Below are 15,728 nucleotides of genomic sequence, written 5' to 3'. Positions count from 1 at the left end.
ATGTATTATTTGTATGTGTATGTGTTTGTTTTTTTATGTATGTACATTTCTGTGATTGTTTGTATGATGAGAGACTATGAAGTCTAAATCAAAATAAACTTCTGTTCTGTTCTGTTCAATATTTTTCTTCTTTGCAGAGCTAGAAGAATGAGTATCCAATCTTTGCTAATGGACCCCACCCCTGGGCTTGGGGCTAATTTGTACCCAAGAGTAAATTTTAACCTGTGGGTATTTGTGTTCATATGCACATATTTTCCCCTGGAGTAAATTTGCCCATGGGGGTAAATCTCATCATATATACATCATATTAGGAAAAAATATATCTATCTATATAATTATTTAACATGTAAAATTGACAAAAAAAAAGTTTTCCTTTCTTTGCAGATATAGATGAGTGTGAACCTCGTCCTCAATGTTTGAATGGCGGCACATGCATCAATCTTGTTGGCTTTTTCATATGCAATTGTCCTGCAGGGTTCACTGGAACTACCTGTCAGAGAGGTAATTCATGTGTCTCTGATTTATATAAGTCTCTGTAAATCTACCGTAAGCATGGTCATAAGTTGTTGATTGGTCATAATATTATCATATATATATGCATATTCTAGTGTTACACACGAAACTTTTCAAGACAAATAATACACTGATAGGAACATTTATGTAAGAGAGCCATACCAAAAATATGTAGACACTGTATATAACCATATAATAGAGGTAATAATTATATTAAAACAATCCACAGAAATCGTTCAAAATTTCATTCAGATTCCGGGATTTTGCTTCATGTAGTCTTAAAATAAACGTGAGTATGTTAGAGCTAAACAGGGCAATCCAATGATGTCAAATGATGTTGTTTTAATTTCTGCAAAAAGACCATAATTCAGCTTTGAAATTTATATAGTTATGTTTTCCCTTATTCATAAGGAGACATATTGTTTTGGCCCTGTCTGTCAGTCTGTCTGTCTTACTTCGTTTCTACTCAATAACTATTGAACGCTTGGATCCAGGAAGTACATACTAAGTATGCAGGTTGGTCATGACCAGTAGATGACCCCTATTGATTTTGGTTTCAGTAGGTCAAAGGTCATGGTCACAGTATTATTCTTGGTGCAAAACAATATGTTGGCAGTGACCTTAAGCTGAAAATTGTTTTCCCCTAAATAACTACAGAGCCCTTGCTCTAGGAAACTGCATTCTTGGTATGGCAGTTGGTCATGACTAATAAATGACCCAGATTGATTTCGAGATAAATAGGTCAAAGTTCATTATGACCTTGAGGTGAAAAAATGGTTTCTGCTAAATAACTTATATACCCAGGAGTTTCACTTGGTATGCAGGTTATTCATGTTGAAGAACCTTGGGCCCAGGGCTTTGAGGAAATACTGTATTTACTGATTTTGGGATCATCTGGTGTTATGTCCGTCTAAGCACAGTATGCTGAGATAATCATGTTGTTTAATTTGGATTTAAGAGGGTGGGGGGGGGGGTATTTTTGTCTGCAATAACTCTGCAATAGTATGTAACTTTAGACAATGTTTGAACAGGAAACTTTACAGAAATGAAAATTTTATGAAAACACAAATAAATGTTGTTGAACAATTCACATTTCGACATATTAATCCATCATCTATCGCTCACTTTGGTAATAAATGCTTCATTCCCAGGAAGTTCGAATCACATTTGTTTATTATTTTTAAATTTTCTTAATAAAATATAAGTGCATTCAATCACAAAGTTTGGTAGCATTATGCGCATTCATATACTTATTAAATCACTTAAACATTGACATACAGCCCCAGTTAATGCCTGTGCTATGGTAGCATTTTATTGTTAAAAAAGCAGTCATAGAAATATTTAAAGATCAATGCATTTAGTAATTCTTTCTTGTAGTTTTTTTAAAAGAATACATTCTCTTTTTATTATTTGACATGCTTTACAAAAAAGAAAGTCTGAAGCAGACATCTGAATAGGTTATTAGTTTTTTAGGATAAAAAAATGTTTTGCCAAAATCAGGATCTACATTATAACAATAATTATATTACATCAAGCTGCCTATCAATGTATTTCAGATATAAACGAGTGCGCGTCCCTGCCCTGCCAGAACGGCGGTATCTGTGTTGACCAAATTGCAGAGTACAATTGTACCTGTGCTCCAGGATTTACTGGGACCAACTGTGAATCTAGTCAGTATTTTAGTTATTTCTTTCATGCTTTTCGATGAAATACGGAGTTTTAACAGTGAAATAACAACAGTGAAAATATCAATTTGATTAATGAAGCGTCTTTGTTTTCATTTAACATACCCTTTCCTTAGTAATTTATAGAGATTCATCAGTGAAATAAAAATGATATTTCACTGTTTCAAAAGGCAAAATATCAGTTGGATATTTCTCACTATTTTTAATAGCTTGGACACATGTTCATTGATGTCATTTATGAAATAGCATTTCGTTCACATACAATTCTGCATGTTTTTCTGAAAAACTACAATAATTATAACACGGACCTTTAAACCATGGACTGGCAACTGCCCCATATCGGTGAAACGATAAGAAATAATAATTTACCCACAATCCTTTGCGCGCACTCGGCAAATAGCGAAAATTACGCCGAATCTCCGATCGGTGATTAACGGCGATCTTCGGTTATTTCCGCCAACTCTGCTAATATTATGCCTTGTTCGTTATAGATTTAATTATTATTAATAACTGTGATTTTAATCAAATTCAATTGGACTATTATCAACTCAAATGAAAGTACCGCGCATTTGAGTCGATTTTAATTAATGTTCTCCTACATTTTTATATTCCGCCAATGTCGGACGTCTCAAAAATGACCACAAAGTAAGATCTTGGAATGAAATCCCGCTGCACGCGTGACTTTGAGATTATCGCAATAACACAGATGAGAGTTGCCAATCCATGGTTTATAGTTCCATGATTATAAGTATCATTTTAAATCCATTTTAGGCATATATTTAACGGAAAAAAATCCTATATATTTCACTTGATAAAGATATCATAAACACTTGAAGTAAATAATTTCACTCTTGAAATGTAGATTTTGGTGTTCACTCTATTTTATTTCCAATAGTTGTTATCAACAAAATTTAATTTATTAATCAACCAACAATAAGATTTATAAGCCATAGTAAAACCAAAAAGTCCAAACTAATGCATGTAAAAGATAGCTTTTACTCCACACAGCTTCTTTTACTTTGTTAATTTAATTTAAATGTTAATGATGAGCCAACTGTTCAGAACTTTGTAAAAGTTAACAGTATTGTTCAGTTCTGTTCACAGCATTATTGTTAAATTTTATAGGTGAAATACTCAATGATGTGCTTGTATATTTTTTTTTATAAACAAGCACAGCTGAAACAGTTCACTTGTAATAAGTACTGCATATCAAAAACTTGTCCATGAAACTTCCAGATTAGTTAACATTTGAAAGTTAATGACAGTGATGTTAACAACATCAGGCCTGAAGAATGGGTTTTTGGTAACTTATTCCTGAAAAGATAGTTAGTAGGGCTGTTGTTTTTTTGTATTGTCAAAGGGCTTTTTTGTCGTCTGGGACAAAAACTTTAGCACCATTTGGTGCTGAAAAAAAGTATTGTTGTGAAATGAGCAAATTCTTTACAATTAGATGAAACATTTGTATACCACATTTTTTTGGCAAGTGAAATTTTAAGGAATGAACAAAATAAATGAATAAATAAAAAAAGAACTAAATAAGTAAATACAAAATATAAAAGTGTGGATGGCAAATTAGTAGGATCGGTAGGGAAACCAGAAAACTATTTTTTTTAGGGTTAATGAACTTGAACAAAGAACTGAACAATCAGAAGTCATGCATCATAGTTATGTATTACCATTCTCTTATGATTTTCAGTCATCCTGTATTGTGTCCCTGACCCTTGCCTGAATGGAGTGTGCCAGGAAGGTGTTGGGAGATTTGAATGTCAGTGCGATCCTGGGTACACAGGTGTTAATTGTGAAATAGGTGAGCATTTTTAAAATTATTCATTCATAACGATTTTGATACAAGTTATTACAACATTATATTAATCAATCTCATGATGGCATGGTCAGGCCGGGAATCGAACCCGGGTCGCTTTGGTGAGAAGTGAGTCTACTAACCACTGCGCTAACTTGACAATCACTACTTGGAAACTCTTACAAAATATGAGTTTTCATGACTTCTTGAATGTTTTGTAAGACAGCTTTTATATGAATTGTTAAAAAAAATTTTTTTAAGTATAATAGATGATCTTAAGTATTTTGAACCAGGTTTCAGGTAAGCAAGGGTCTGAGGGCCTTAATTGATGTGTTTAGCTCTGTGGTCAACAAATACATTATAAATGCAGTTTTGTACAATGTTAAGTATGTTAAGTACAGTATGTTAAGTGCAGTATGTTAAGTATAAAATCTTAAGTATAAAATCTGAATTCATTTTGATCCATAATTTTCAATGACAAAAATTGCGTACATTTCATTGGTTTTATAACTGTGAAGTTAATATCTACACAAACACAATTAAACTGCTCTAAATTATATACAAGTAATTCTTGGCACTGTAGATATCAACGAATGTTTGTCCAACCCATGTGTGAATGGCGCCACATGCATCGATGAAGTCAACCGCTACACTTGTCGCTGTGTGCCAGGGTATGATGGAATCAACTGCCAAAACAGTAAGAAAAATGTTGATATACTTTTAGCAAGTGATTGTGTAGCAAGGATAAATATTATTTTTCTTTTGCACACCAGTTATGCTCGGCCTTCTTTTACAAGGCCCTTTCATCTCTTATATATAGAATGTGTAATGCATTAGATGTCATTCATTGTTGTTCATTGATATAACCTTGGGCTTTTGATTTTTCATTTCAAGATAATACATTTATAGTTTAGCCAGTGTGTGACATGATTGTGCTTTTCTATTTCACATGGATGCAATTACAGTCAGGTCATTATGAATGTTATAGAGTGTCCACTTCCTGTTTTCAGACATTAACGAGTGTGCCAGCAGTCCATGTCAGAACAGTGCAACATGCCGGGACATGGTCAACAGCTTCCAGTGCATCTGTCGTCCCGGCTTTACTGGCGACAGGTGTCAAGATGGTAGGTGGGAATTACTGGTTGAATTTGTTACAAACCCGAATTGGACACAATTCTCCAACACCTGTTAAAACATGTGTTTTTTACGGTGATCGATAATTAGATGAACTAGATCAACAGAGTTCGGGAATTACTGGTTGATGTTACAAACCCAAATAGGACAAAATTCTCCAACACCTGTTAAAACATGTGTTTTTTACGGTGATCGATAATTAGATGATCTAGATCAATACAGAATGCGGGAATTACTGGTTGATGTTACAAACCCGTATAGGACAAAATTCCCGAACACCTGTTAAAACACATGTTTTTTTACAGTTATCAATAATTAGATGTTCTAGATCAATACAGAGACTTGCCTTGGTCATGCTTATGTAAGGAAATGACTACCGATGTCTAATATGAATATTGGCCCTGCTCAGATCTTTGTATTTGTTCAATCCTTCAATATATCAATGTTAATCCAGTAAAAAAATGAAATACTTAGTCAATGATAATTCTGTTGAAGCCGCTTTATTACATAAGTAATATCTTCGTGTTCATATTATGTAATAGTAAAATCTTAATGATAATGATAAAGAATGGGCAGAGCAAATGAGCCCTTCTTCATCATTAAGATTTTACAGCAAGTCATCTACGGTAACTTAGAATTCAATGTCATTGGCAGACACATTGTCAACGCAAAAAACAGACACAGGGATGGTGTATTGGATGACAGGCAGTAAGTTGACCTTGAAACACCCACAAAAGTTGAAATTCTTAATGATTAAGCATAGTACTTATTGATTGCCTATCTGCAATTTCATTGGCTGAAAATGTAGCTCGTATTCTAATAATACTTATTTCAGATATCAACGAGTGTTTAAACCTTCCATGTCACAACAGAGGGACCTGTTTGAACACTTACGGCAGTTACATCTGTCAGTGTCCGATCGACTTCACAGGAGTCAACTGCGAGCTAAGTATGTGCCGATTGAGTTCGCTATATTCCTCCAAATAAAGGACCGCTCTTTGTCATGGATTATATAGTGTCAAAGGCAATCATTTTCAATTCATTAGAGATAGTGAAACGGGGCCATGGAGTTTAAGTTAACATTTATAAAGGGAATATATAAAATTATATGAAAATAGTAAAAACTGCATACGAGACAGAAAGACATTCAGGTCTCGATCAATATTTCATAATTTCGACCATATATAAGGGCAGGATGTTAAGTTGTCTTAAAATGACCACCATATACATGTATAACAGCAGGATGGAAGTTGTCTTAAAATGACCATGAAAGAAACCAAAATTCTTTCAAAATGGTTTTATGTGACTACCTGTTAGTTGATTTCAATGTGCATTATGAAGTTATTGTTGACGTCCATCATGTTTTACTCATCAATAATAAATAACATTATATAACATAAGTAACAAATTATGGTACAATTGATTTGAACCAATTTACCCATTTTAAAATCAAGGAATTTCTAGACAAATGTGATGATTATGTCTGCAATGAAGAAACTCGCTTTGATGAATGTTTTTAACTTTGATATACATGTACATATATATATGTTCTACTTCAGTTATAAATGAGTGTGACTCCACTCCTTGTCAAAATGGGGGTCGGTGCATTAATGGTATTGGTCGCTATGACTGCGTCTGTTTACCTGGCTTCACGGGAGTCAACTGTCAAATAAGTTAGTATAAATATTTATATCTAATAGAAATATTAATTACAACATGTTTTAGCAAAATGTCTTTAAATGTATTCAAGTGAATGTATGCAATCTGTTCTTTTGACTCAAGTCAGTGCTTTTTTTTCTGTTATATACAGTTGCATACTCCACGACAATCGTCACTTATGTTTCCAAAAACCATGTTGTCAATTCTTTTTTAAACAATTCAAGACCATATCAACAAGAAGGAGAATGCCCAAGAAGAAATACTTCGCAGTATTTAATTATACATTGATGCCTTAAAGCATAAACTGGGTCCTGCCCTTTAACTCTTTTATTTTTATCTCAGACATTGACGAGTGTGCTTCTCAACCATGTCAAAACAACGGTATCTGCGTGGATGGAATCAACATGTACCGATGTACCTGCCTGCTTGGATTCACTGACATTAACTGCAAAACCAGTAAGTGATACTTCCTTAAATTATTTAAAGCTGCACTCTCACAGATTGACCTATTCTACAACTTTTTCAGTTTTTGAATCAAAATCAGATGATTTTGGGATCAATCTTTTCAAATCAGTCATATATCATAACACACAATAGAACAGATCTCAATTGTTTAGAAATTGCCAAAATTTTCATTTTTCTTAAAGCATCAGTAACACTTTTAGCCAGAAAACATAAATTTTCAAGCGCTACTATTAAACTCTGTAATCTAATCTTTTAACAGCAGTTTTATTTCAAGGGTTTCAGAGATTCATGCAAAATTTGGCTTATTTGTCAAAAAAATAAAAAGTTGTCTAAATGGTCAATCTGTGAGAGTGCAGCTTTAAAAGAATATGATTTAAGAAAGAGATATTTTAGCTACTTCCCAAATCAGCCTTTAAAATTACATAAGGTGCAATGTTGAAATTCTTGTAAATCAATAGCTTATTCTTGCCACATGTTTTATGTAGCCTTGTACAGATATGTACGGTATATTGAGTTAAATTCCATGTTAATGTATTTTAATATTTATTTTTATGGAGTTTTCACAAAATATCTTTGATTAATTTTCCTAATCAAGTTTCAAGAAAAAAAATCTACACCAAAAAGAGTATATTAGTTTTTCTTTATGCTGCAATTGCTCAAGTGTATTTTTGCCCTGGAATAATTTTTGTGCATGTAATTCTTAACTTGTATAATGTACACGCACCTTGATGATGTTGTGCACAAAAAGTAGTCCAAATGTACACATACCTGGATGATGTAGTGCACAAAAAATAGTCCAAATGTACACATATCCATACATGTAGTCTACAAAGGGTTACCATATAGGTTTTCAAAGGTCATTAAGCTATGACTCTAAAGCCTGCCAAAATTCAAAACTTAAAAAGGCTTAAACAGAGACATGGAGGCATGACAACTAACTTTCAAGGGAACTTTTACTTACAGATATAAATGACTGCAGTCCGAATCCTTGTGTGAATGGAGGACTGTGTATTGATGGGATCAACAGGTACACATGCTCCTGTCAGGCAGGGTACACAGGAGTCAACTGCTCAGAAGGTACTATACGGTCTACTATCTATTACAATTACATTCAGAAAAACTGTTCCAATAAAATAACTTGCGTAGATGCTTCTCGGAGGTCATTTGGGACTCAATTTTAATATTAAAATGGCGTGTGAGCGTTCTTGCAGACTATCTGGGATTTTCACTTCTATAATGGCCATGATGGTCACCTGACAACAAAATGGCTGTGGTCTAATTTTAGGCGTAAGAATAGTCTATATACACTCCTTTGCACAGGGTACAGAAGGTAGAAAAACAATTTAGGAGTATACAGATGCTTAATATAGTGCATGCAAAAAGTATCATAAATGTAAAAAGCCTGGAAGGTCACTGCAGCTGCCCCTTAATACATGACAAATGCAAAGATGTCACACTCAACCCAGTTCCAATGCAGTCAGAACACCAGTGCTAGCAGCACTTTGATTTTTCTCCTTGTTACTAGGAAAATAGTTAACAAGCACCTGTTTCATAACAAAGGTACCGACTGTGAAAATTGGAGGCAAAAGACCAATTTAAACAATTTTCTTTTAAACCTGTTAGATATGATTAAAATGTTTCCCATCAAATGTGTTACCAACAAGGAAGTATTCGATTATTTCCCAGATATTTACATTATTCTTGTAATTTGCCTATACCTATTGGCTGGTGATTTGTAATATTTTGATTTATTCTATGAATAATATTTTTATTCATTTACTTTAGAGATAGACGAGTGCCAATCAAACCCCTGCCAGAACAGCGGCACATGCATTGATCAAGTTAATAGGTTCGTTTGTGTGTGTCCGGCCGGCTTCATAGGAACAATTTGCCAGGATGGTAAGAGCATATCATCCTTGCATTCTTAAAGTGATATTTTGATTCAAAATCGATACATAAACATGTTTAACTAACATAAATTTTGAGTTATACGCCTTTAACTACTTACTAAATAATGCAATAATTATATGGAAAATATTAATTACTGATAACAAGATCATAACCCTGTCCTATATAGCTGAAAAATAAAACAAATATGAAATGATTGGTGAGTGCTAAAAGATTTATTGTGATCTACTATAGTCTGATAAGTAGAAATACCATGTTTTCTGGACCTTCTTAAGCTCGGTATCCTTCATCAGAACTATTGTTTATGACATATATTCGTCCTTTTTGGTTTATCAAAACAATTGGATCAATTGTGGTAAATCTTATTTGGGAGCAAGAGTGCATGTTTCAAAAATAAAAAGCTTCAAACTATTGTTTACATTTTGTATTATACAATATTAAAAATGCAAATACATAATGACAGTATATCCGATACAAGATTATTTTATCCCAACTTGCAGATTTAAACGAATGCGCTTCACTTCCTTGCCAAAATGGGGGCTTATGTGTTGATGGCATTAATTCGTTCACCTGTGTCTGCCCAGACGGCTTTTCCGGCATTACTTGCAATATAGGTAAGACAGAGTGATAATAAACTTGTTTTCCTACCTTTCACGGTTACTTTACTATAACTTACTGTTAAACAGAGCTGTCAATGTTTCGGTGATTGGATGATATTGCCCAATTATTGGATTATAAGATTACTAATTATGAATGGCTAATTGCGATGGTTTTTACTGATGGGACAGTGGCAAAATACTCGCTGATTGACAGATTTACAATGTGCTAAAATTGTCGGTGAAATCAATGTGGCTTTGTTGATACATATAGGCGAAGTTTGGGGATTTTAGGTGACCATTTTGTCCAAGTCGCCCCTCGGGAGAGCCCCCTGCAGTTTATAATGAGACTCAACTCCCTGTATGTACTTACATAATTTGAACTCAATTCTCAATATTCCTGTTGATGTGTTGTAGACTCTCGGATGATAATGAATATAACTCTTATTTCTTTACTTTACTATTCCCTCACCACTTTGAGGTAGGGGCGATATAGGAATCACCTTGTCCCGTCCGTCCGTCTTTCCATGGACATCTGGACATTTAGTCTACTTTTCTCCATAACTCTTTTTTTACATGTTATTGACTTCAAACTTCATACACATATTTTATACTTATTTTCTTTTTACCTCTTCTCCATAACTATATAATTATGTTTTTAAGGTATTGATTTATACAGCAATGGTCAACCTTACAGTCATCCCAATTATAAACTGTGCTATGCTTTTTAAAACTTCATGCCTTATTTTTAAAGATGTTATAGTCCTTATTTCTGTATTTAAATAAATTATAGTAGAACTAAGGACAATTAACTTAATTGGTGCCTTCTCACGAGATCATGCACTCAAGGAGTATAGATCACTCCCTGTGATACTTCTTATTACAAGAAGGTGGTATGGTGGGGTAACTAAGAATCCAGTGATAGCTCTTGTTGATATTTGTTCAACTTAAAATGACCAAAAATGATTCAAACAACTGTAACTTTTCTTTATTGATTATTTTCTGACTTTCAGATGATGATGAATGCGCTTCGAACCCATGTTTGAACGGGGCAAACTGTATTGACAGAGTAAATAACTTCACATGTGTCTGCAGAGCTGGCTATACGGGTCCGAAATGTGAGATAGGTAAGAGCAGATAATTAAGTTAAGGTAAGATAAGATAACATGTATATTTTCAGATAAATATTAGGCAATGTATGATAGAGAAATGTTAAATCTATAAGATCAAGCTACTTCAAACAGGCTTAGTGAGAGGAAGACAATAGATAGCTTGATATGTGTCACAAAGTGTGTTATAAAGTAGAATCAGATAAAATAGCAGAGTTATAGTAGATTGAGTAATAGTTATATAACATGAAGTAAAATTTTAATGATTTAGAATGGGCGAAGAAGGCGTAGCAAATGAGCCTATCTTAATCATTAAAAATGCCTGATTATTTATAAACATGCATGTACAGTAAAACTGTGGTCATGTGAAATTATGACCCTGATGTTATCATAAGGTTTTGCTCATGATATGTGTATTTGGGACTGGCAATGGTGTTCGACTCCTCGACTTATTCAGGTTTCTATCAACTGTCAGTAAATTTATATATGAACATAGAAGGAATAATGGTCGGAACTAAGCTTGGACCTTGACTGACAGCCAGTTTTTAATGAATGCCTGTTCAAACGACTGCAGTTTTACTGTATTTGAAACATTACATGAAAGATTGAAAGTATATGTAATTCAGCTTATGACAAAGGTTTTAAAGTGAAATACGTTAAAAACCATAGCTATAAAGTTTAAGATAGCTTTAACATATTTGTGCTGATTGAAAGTTAATATAATGGTAACTTCAATTCAACATTTGGCCGATTGTTTTTAGAACTTTGGTAAAGTTAACAACATTATTAACATCATCATTGTTAACTTGCAAATCTTAACTACAATGGAAGTTTAATGGATACACTTGTGATCTGTAGTATGTATGCAAATAAAGGAAAGCAAAATGAATAATTAAAGCATGACAAAACAAATAATAGCATGACAAAATGAATAATAACAAAATGAATAATAGCAAAACAAAATGAATAATAACAAAACGAATAATAGCTTGTCAAAACGAATAATAACATGATGAAATGAATAATAGCATGACAAAACTGATAAAAGTATGACAAACAAATAATAGTATGAAAAAAAGTATAAAAGCATGACAAAACATTAAATAGATTGTCAAAATGAATAATAGCATGACAAAACAAATAATAGCATGAAAAAATGTATAATAGCTTGACAAAATGAAAATCATATTTGAACTTCAGATTCCTTTTTTTGTTTCAGACATACCAGAATGTGAATCTACACCTTGTTTAAATAATGGCTTTTGCAACGATTTAGTTAACGGTTACAACTGCACATGTGCAGCAGGATTCACGGGAATACATTGTGAAACTAGTAAGCCAATTTTTTAGCACTGCGCTCCAGTAGAAGTCTTGCATATAGCCATACATTTGGCTATGAATTTTTTACTTGCACAAGATAAAAAGCCAAATAAACATCACATGATTACAAATATAGATTACATGGAAACTAGTTTAAACTTATTCATTTCACAACAATTGTGAAACAAATTATTACAACATTATATTAATCACTCTCGTTGGCACAATTTTACGTGAGGATGTGGTCTTGTGTTGAGGGGGAAACTGGAGTACTTGGAGGAAACCCACTGGTCTGGCTTGGTGACCACAAACCAAACTCACTTTTGCTCAGGGGGGGAATCGAACCCAGGTCACCTAGGTGAGAAGCAAAGTGCACTTACCACTGCACCAGACAACCCATGGAAATTAAAATATCATTATCCATTAATATTGTGGATGCCGTCTTGGAACAGTGAGTCAAGATCTCAACCTATTTCTTATATTACATTTATAATAATAAAATAAATGCAGATGATTTCTGTAAGCTTTTGATTAAATTGCATTATATTTTGTAGACATTGATGAATGCCTTTCTGGACCATGTTTGAATGGCGGCGCATGTATTGATGGCATCAACATGTATACATGCAACTGTGTTGCTGGTTACATAGGCATCATTTGTGAGATTGGTGAGTATGCATCCTTGCTTGATATGTCTGTGAATTGCCTCAGGGTAGGTTGTGTACATTGCGATGGTTTTGTTATGTCAATATCATGTCTTTTAAATGTTTTTTTTCAGTGTTTTTTCCTGACTTATTACAGCTCCAATTCCTTTCCTAAAGCATATAATTTTTTTCCTACATGTGAAAATAAAATTTAATGCTTTGATAAAAATATTATTTTTTCTCATTTTTTTTAATACTAAAATTTGACCTCCAAACCATTTTTGTATAGAAGTTGTTGTTTTCTTAAAGAAACAATTTACCACATTTGTTTATCTTTTCTGTCCATTTGTTTTAATATTCTTGTAAATTTCCGGGCAAAATTGGAAATCCCAAATTTAGTGAATATGAAACATTTGTCCCTATCTTAAAGACCTCGGCATCATTCCCATAATGGTGGGAGGAAGAAAACTGAATCTAGTATTTAAAAACTGATTTCAGAAACTCATTCTAGCAGGATGCAGATTAAAATAATAAAATAAGTTGTCTCAAATTGAGTCATGTTACCCTCATTCATTGCTTTAATGAAGTTTAATGAAGTTCCATCAACAACAATCTCTTGGTTATAGCTTATGCAAAATTTACTGGTTATTAGAATGTTGACAGCAAGAATAAATCTGAGGTAATACGTTTGTTTCATTAAGAATAAGAGGGGCACTATACTTTTAACAGTGAGCCTCAAAGTTATATTGCATGCCTTTTGGTGAAATATTTAATTATGGTGCTCATGAAAGGTGAAATATTTTGTAGTCTGCAATAAAAAAACAAATTCCTTTGTTTCAAGTGTGTAATTCATCAAAAATAAAAAAATACTGTGTGTGTTGATGTTTGTTCGTCTTTACAGAGAATTAAACGGGCAGAAATGAGGGAAACAATAAAGTTATATTTTGATAAACTCATTGTTTAAATGGGGAGTTTTCTGGACATGATCCACAACTATTTTCCAATTAACCACCGAAAAACATGACATAAAGATTTATATCATTTCCTTCACTTCCAGATATACCAGAGTGTGCCTCTTTACCGTGTTTGAATAACGGTATATGTATGGATCTCGTCAACAGATACACATGTGTCTGTCCACCAGGATTTACAGGAATCATCTGTGAAATAAGTATGTTATAGGGAATAATCAAAATTTGATACAGTTTGTTTTCTTACTTTACTATGAAAACTACAGGGACGAGCTCATCAGAAAATAATATAAATGAATAATTCATTCATGGGGAGACATATTGTTTCTTCCCTCTCAATAACTATAGAAGACTTTGACGCTGGAGCTCATACTTTATATTCAGTTTAGTCATGATCAGTAGATGACCTCTATTGATTTTGATATCAGTATATCAAAGGTCAAGGTCACAGTGTCCTTGAGGTGACAAAATGGTTTCCACTCAATAACTGAAGATCCCTTGGGTCCAAGAACATCATACTTGGAATGGAGTTGGTCATGACTGTTAGATGACCCCTATTGATTTTGAGTTCAGTATTTCAAAGGTCAAGGTCACAGTGACCTATAGGCAAATGATATGTAAGCTGAAAAATGATGTATGCTCAGTTACTAAAGAACACCCAGGAACCTCATACTTGGTATGCCAGTCCACTGTTGGTCATTAATTGAAGATATCCCATATTGATTTTGAGATTAGTGGGTCAAGGTCAAAGTGGCCTTCATGTGGAAAAAGATTTGTTAGTTACCAGTAGGTGTATCACACTGTTTCTGATGAATAACTATAGAACTCGTGGAACCATGAACTTCAGACTTGGACCCCAGAAATTAATACTTGGTACACTGGTTGGTCATTACCAGTAGATGAGCCCTAATTTTCAGACCAGTAGGTCAAAGGTCAAAGTCCTGGTGACTCAAAAAAGTATATCTGGTTTACTATAAGATTAAAAAGCAGATATCATAAGGGATACATACAATATGTACATTTAAATGTCACTAATTGGTTTGAATAAATATGTTTCACAGTGTGATAAATTACCAGAATTTCCAGACATTATGAATGTATTTACATTAGGGATGCAAACGAATGGCAAACTTGATATTCGAATATTCGTTAAATCTTTCGATCGAATATTCAAATATTTATTTACCGAAATACATATTTTAGAAGATGTAGTCAATTACTATTATTATTAGCTAAACTAATAGCTGGGGTAATTTTATCCCGTAATTTGTTGTAGCCAGTACGCACAGCGGACCCTGATTTTCTCCAAATGAGTTTTAGAAAATCTCCAATTTTCAGGAAGAAATAAGCAATACATTATAAACAACAAACAAAATATCGAATAATTTTAATCCCGCTGCCTTTATATTTGCAAACGATGTGAAATTAGTTGGATTCCTAGTCAAATAGCGTTTTGCGCCAATGGAGAGTCTTTCTGTAGGACATGCAACCTCGTTCTGTGATTGACATCTAAATTGACTAAATATAACTATGGAAAACCCAAACCAATTCGGGAACTAATAAAATAATAAAACGAAAATATATGGATATGAGTCATATAGTGTACAACAATAGAGGAAATATATCCTAAAACGCTATACTATACATTTACATTTCAAAGCACGAACATTGTATCGAAGCATGGAAAACAGTTTAAAGCACATATATGTTACAACATAATTGTAGCACATGTCATTCTTATCATCACAGCAATTTGAGCTATGTTGCACAGCTTAATCTGCAGCCAAGACAACACGTTGGTCTTAAAGCCGATTCCTAGCCAGATATTGTAAAAGTAGGGGGACTTTTTATAGTACCCGACGATAAGTCCCTAAATGACATAAGATGTGTGTGTATTGTCATTACATTCACACCTCTAGCATT

General features: G+C 33.4%; 1 protein-coding gene across 4 annotated transcripts in view; it reads left to right on the top strand.

Moving 5' to 3' along the window:
• The window catches only part of LOC128230405 (neurogenic locus notch homolog protein 1-like), a 107,613-nt gene that overhangs the window by 62,486 nt on the left and 29,399 nt on the right, over positions 1-15,728 (top strand). For all 4 annotated transcript variants that reach the window (XM_052942646.1, XM_052942637.1, XM_052942656.1 and 1 more), the window contains exons 27-41: positions 385-501; positions 2,070-2,183; positions 3,895-4,005; positions 4,583-4,696; positions 5,010-5,123; positions 5,969-6,082; positions 6,693-6,806; positions 7,135-7,248; positions 8,221-8,334; positions 9,043-9,156; positions 9,666-9,779; positions 10,775-10,888; positions 12,090-12,203; positions 12,745-12,858; positions 13,892-14,005. In XM_052942646.1, the coding sequence (XP_052798606.1) occupies positions 385-501; positions 2,070-2,183; positions 3,895-4,005; positions 4,583-4,696; positions 5,010-5,123; positions 5,969-6,082; positions 6,693-6,806; positions 7,135-7,248; positions 8,221-8,334; positions 9,043-9,156; positions 9,666-9,779; positions 10,775-10,888; positions 12,090-12,203; positions 12,745-12,858; positions 13,892-14,005 (1,710 nt within the window). The remainder of the gene's footprint in view (positions 1-384; positions 502-2,069; positions 2,184-3,894; positions 4,006-4,582; positions 4,697-5,009; positions 5,124-5,968; positions 6,083-6,692; positions 6,807-7,134; positions 7,249-8,220; positions 8,335-9,042; positions 9,157-9,665; positions 9,780-10,774; positions 10,889-12,089; positions 12,204-12,744; positions 12,859-13,891; positions 14,006-15,728) is intronic.

The sequence above is a fragment of the Mya arenaria genome, chromosome 1 (genome assembly GCF_026914265.1).
Source record: "Mya arenaria isolate MELC-2E11 chromosome 1, ASM2691426v1".
Lineage (NCBI taxonomy): Eukaryota > Metazoa > Mollusca > Bivalvia > Myida > Myidae > Mya > Mya arenaria.
The sequence above is the reverse complement of the archived record's forward strand: the minus strand, read 5'-3'. Positions and strand labels throughout refer to the sequence as shown.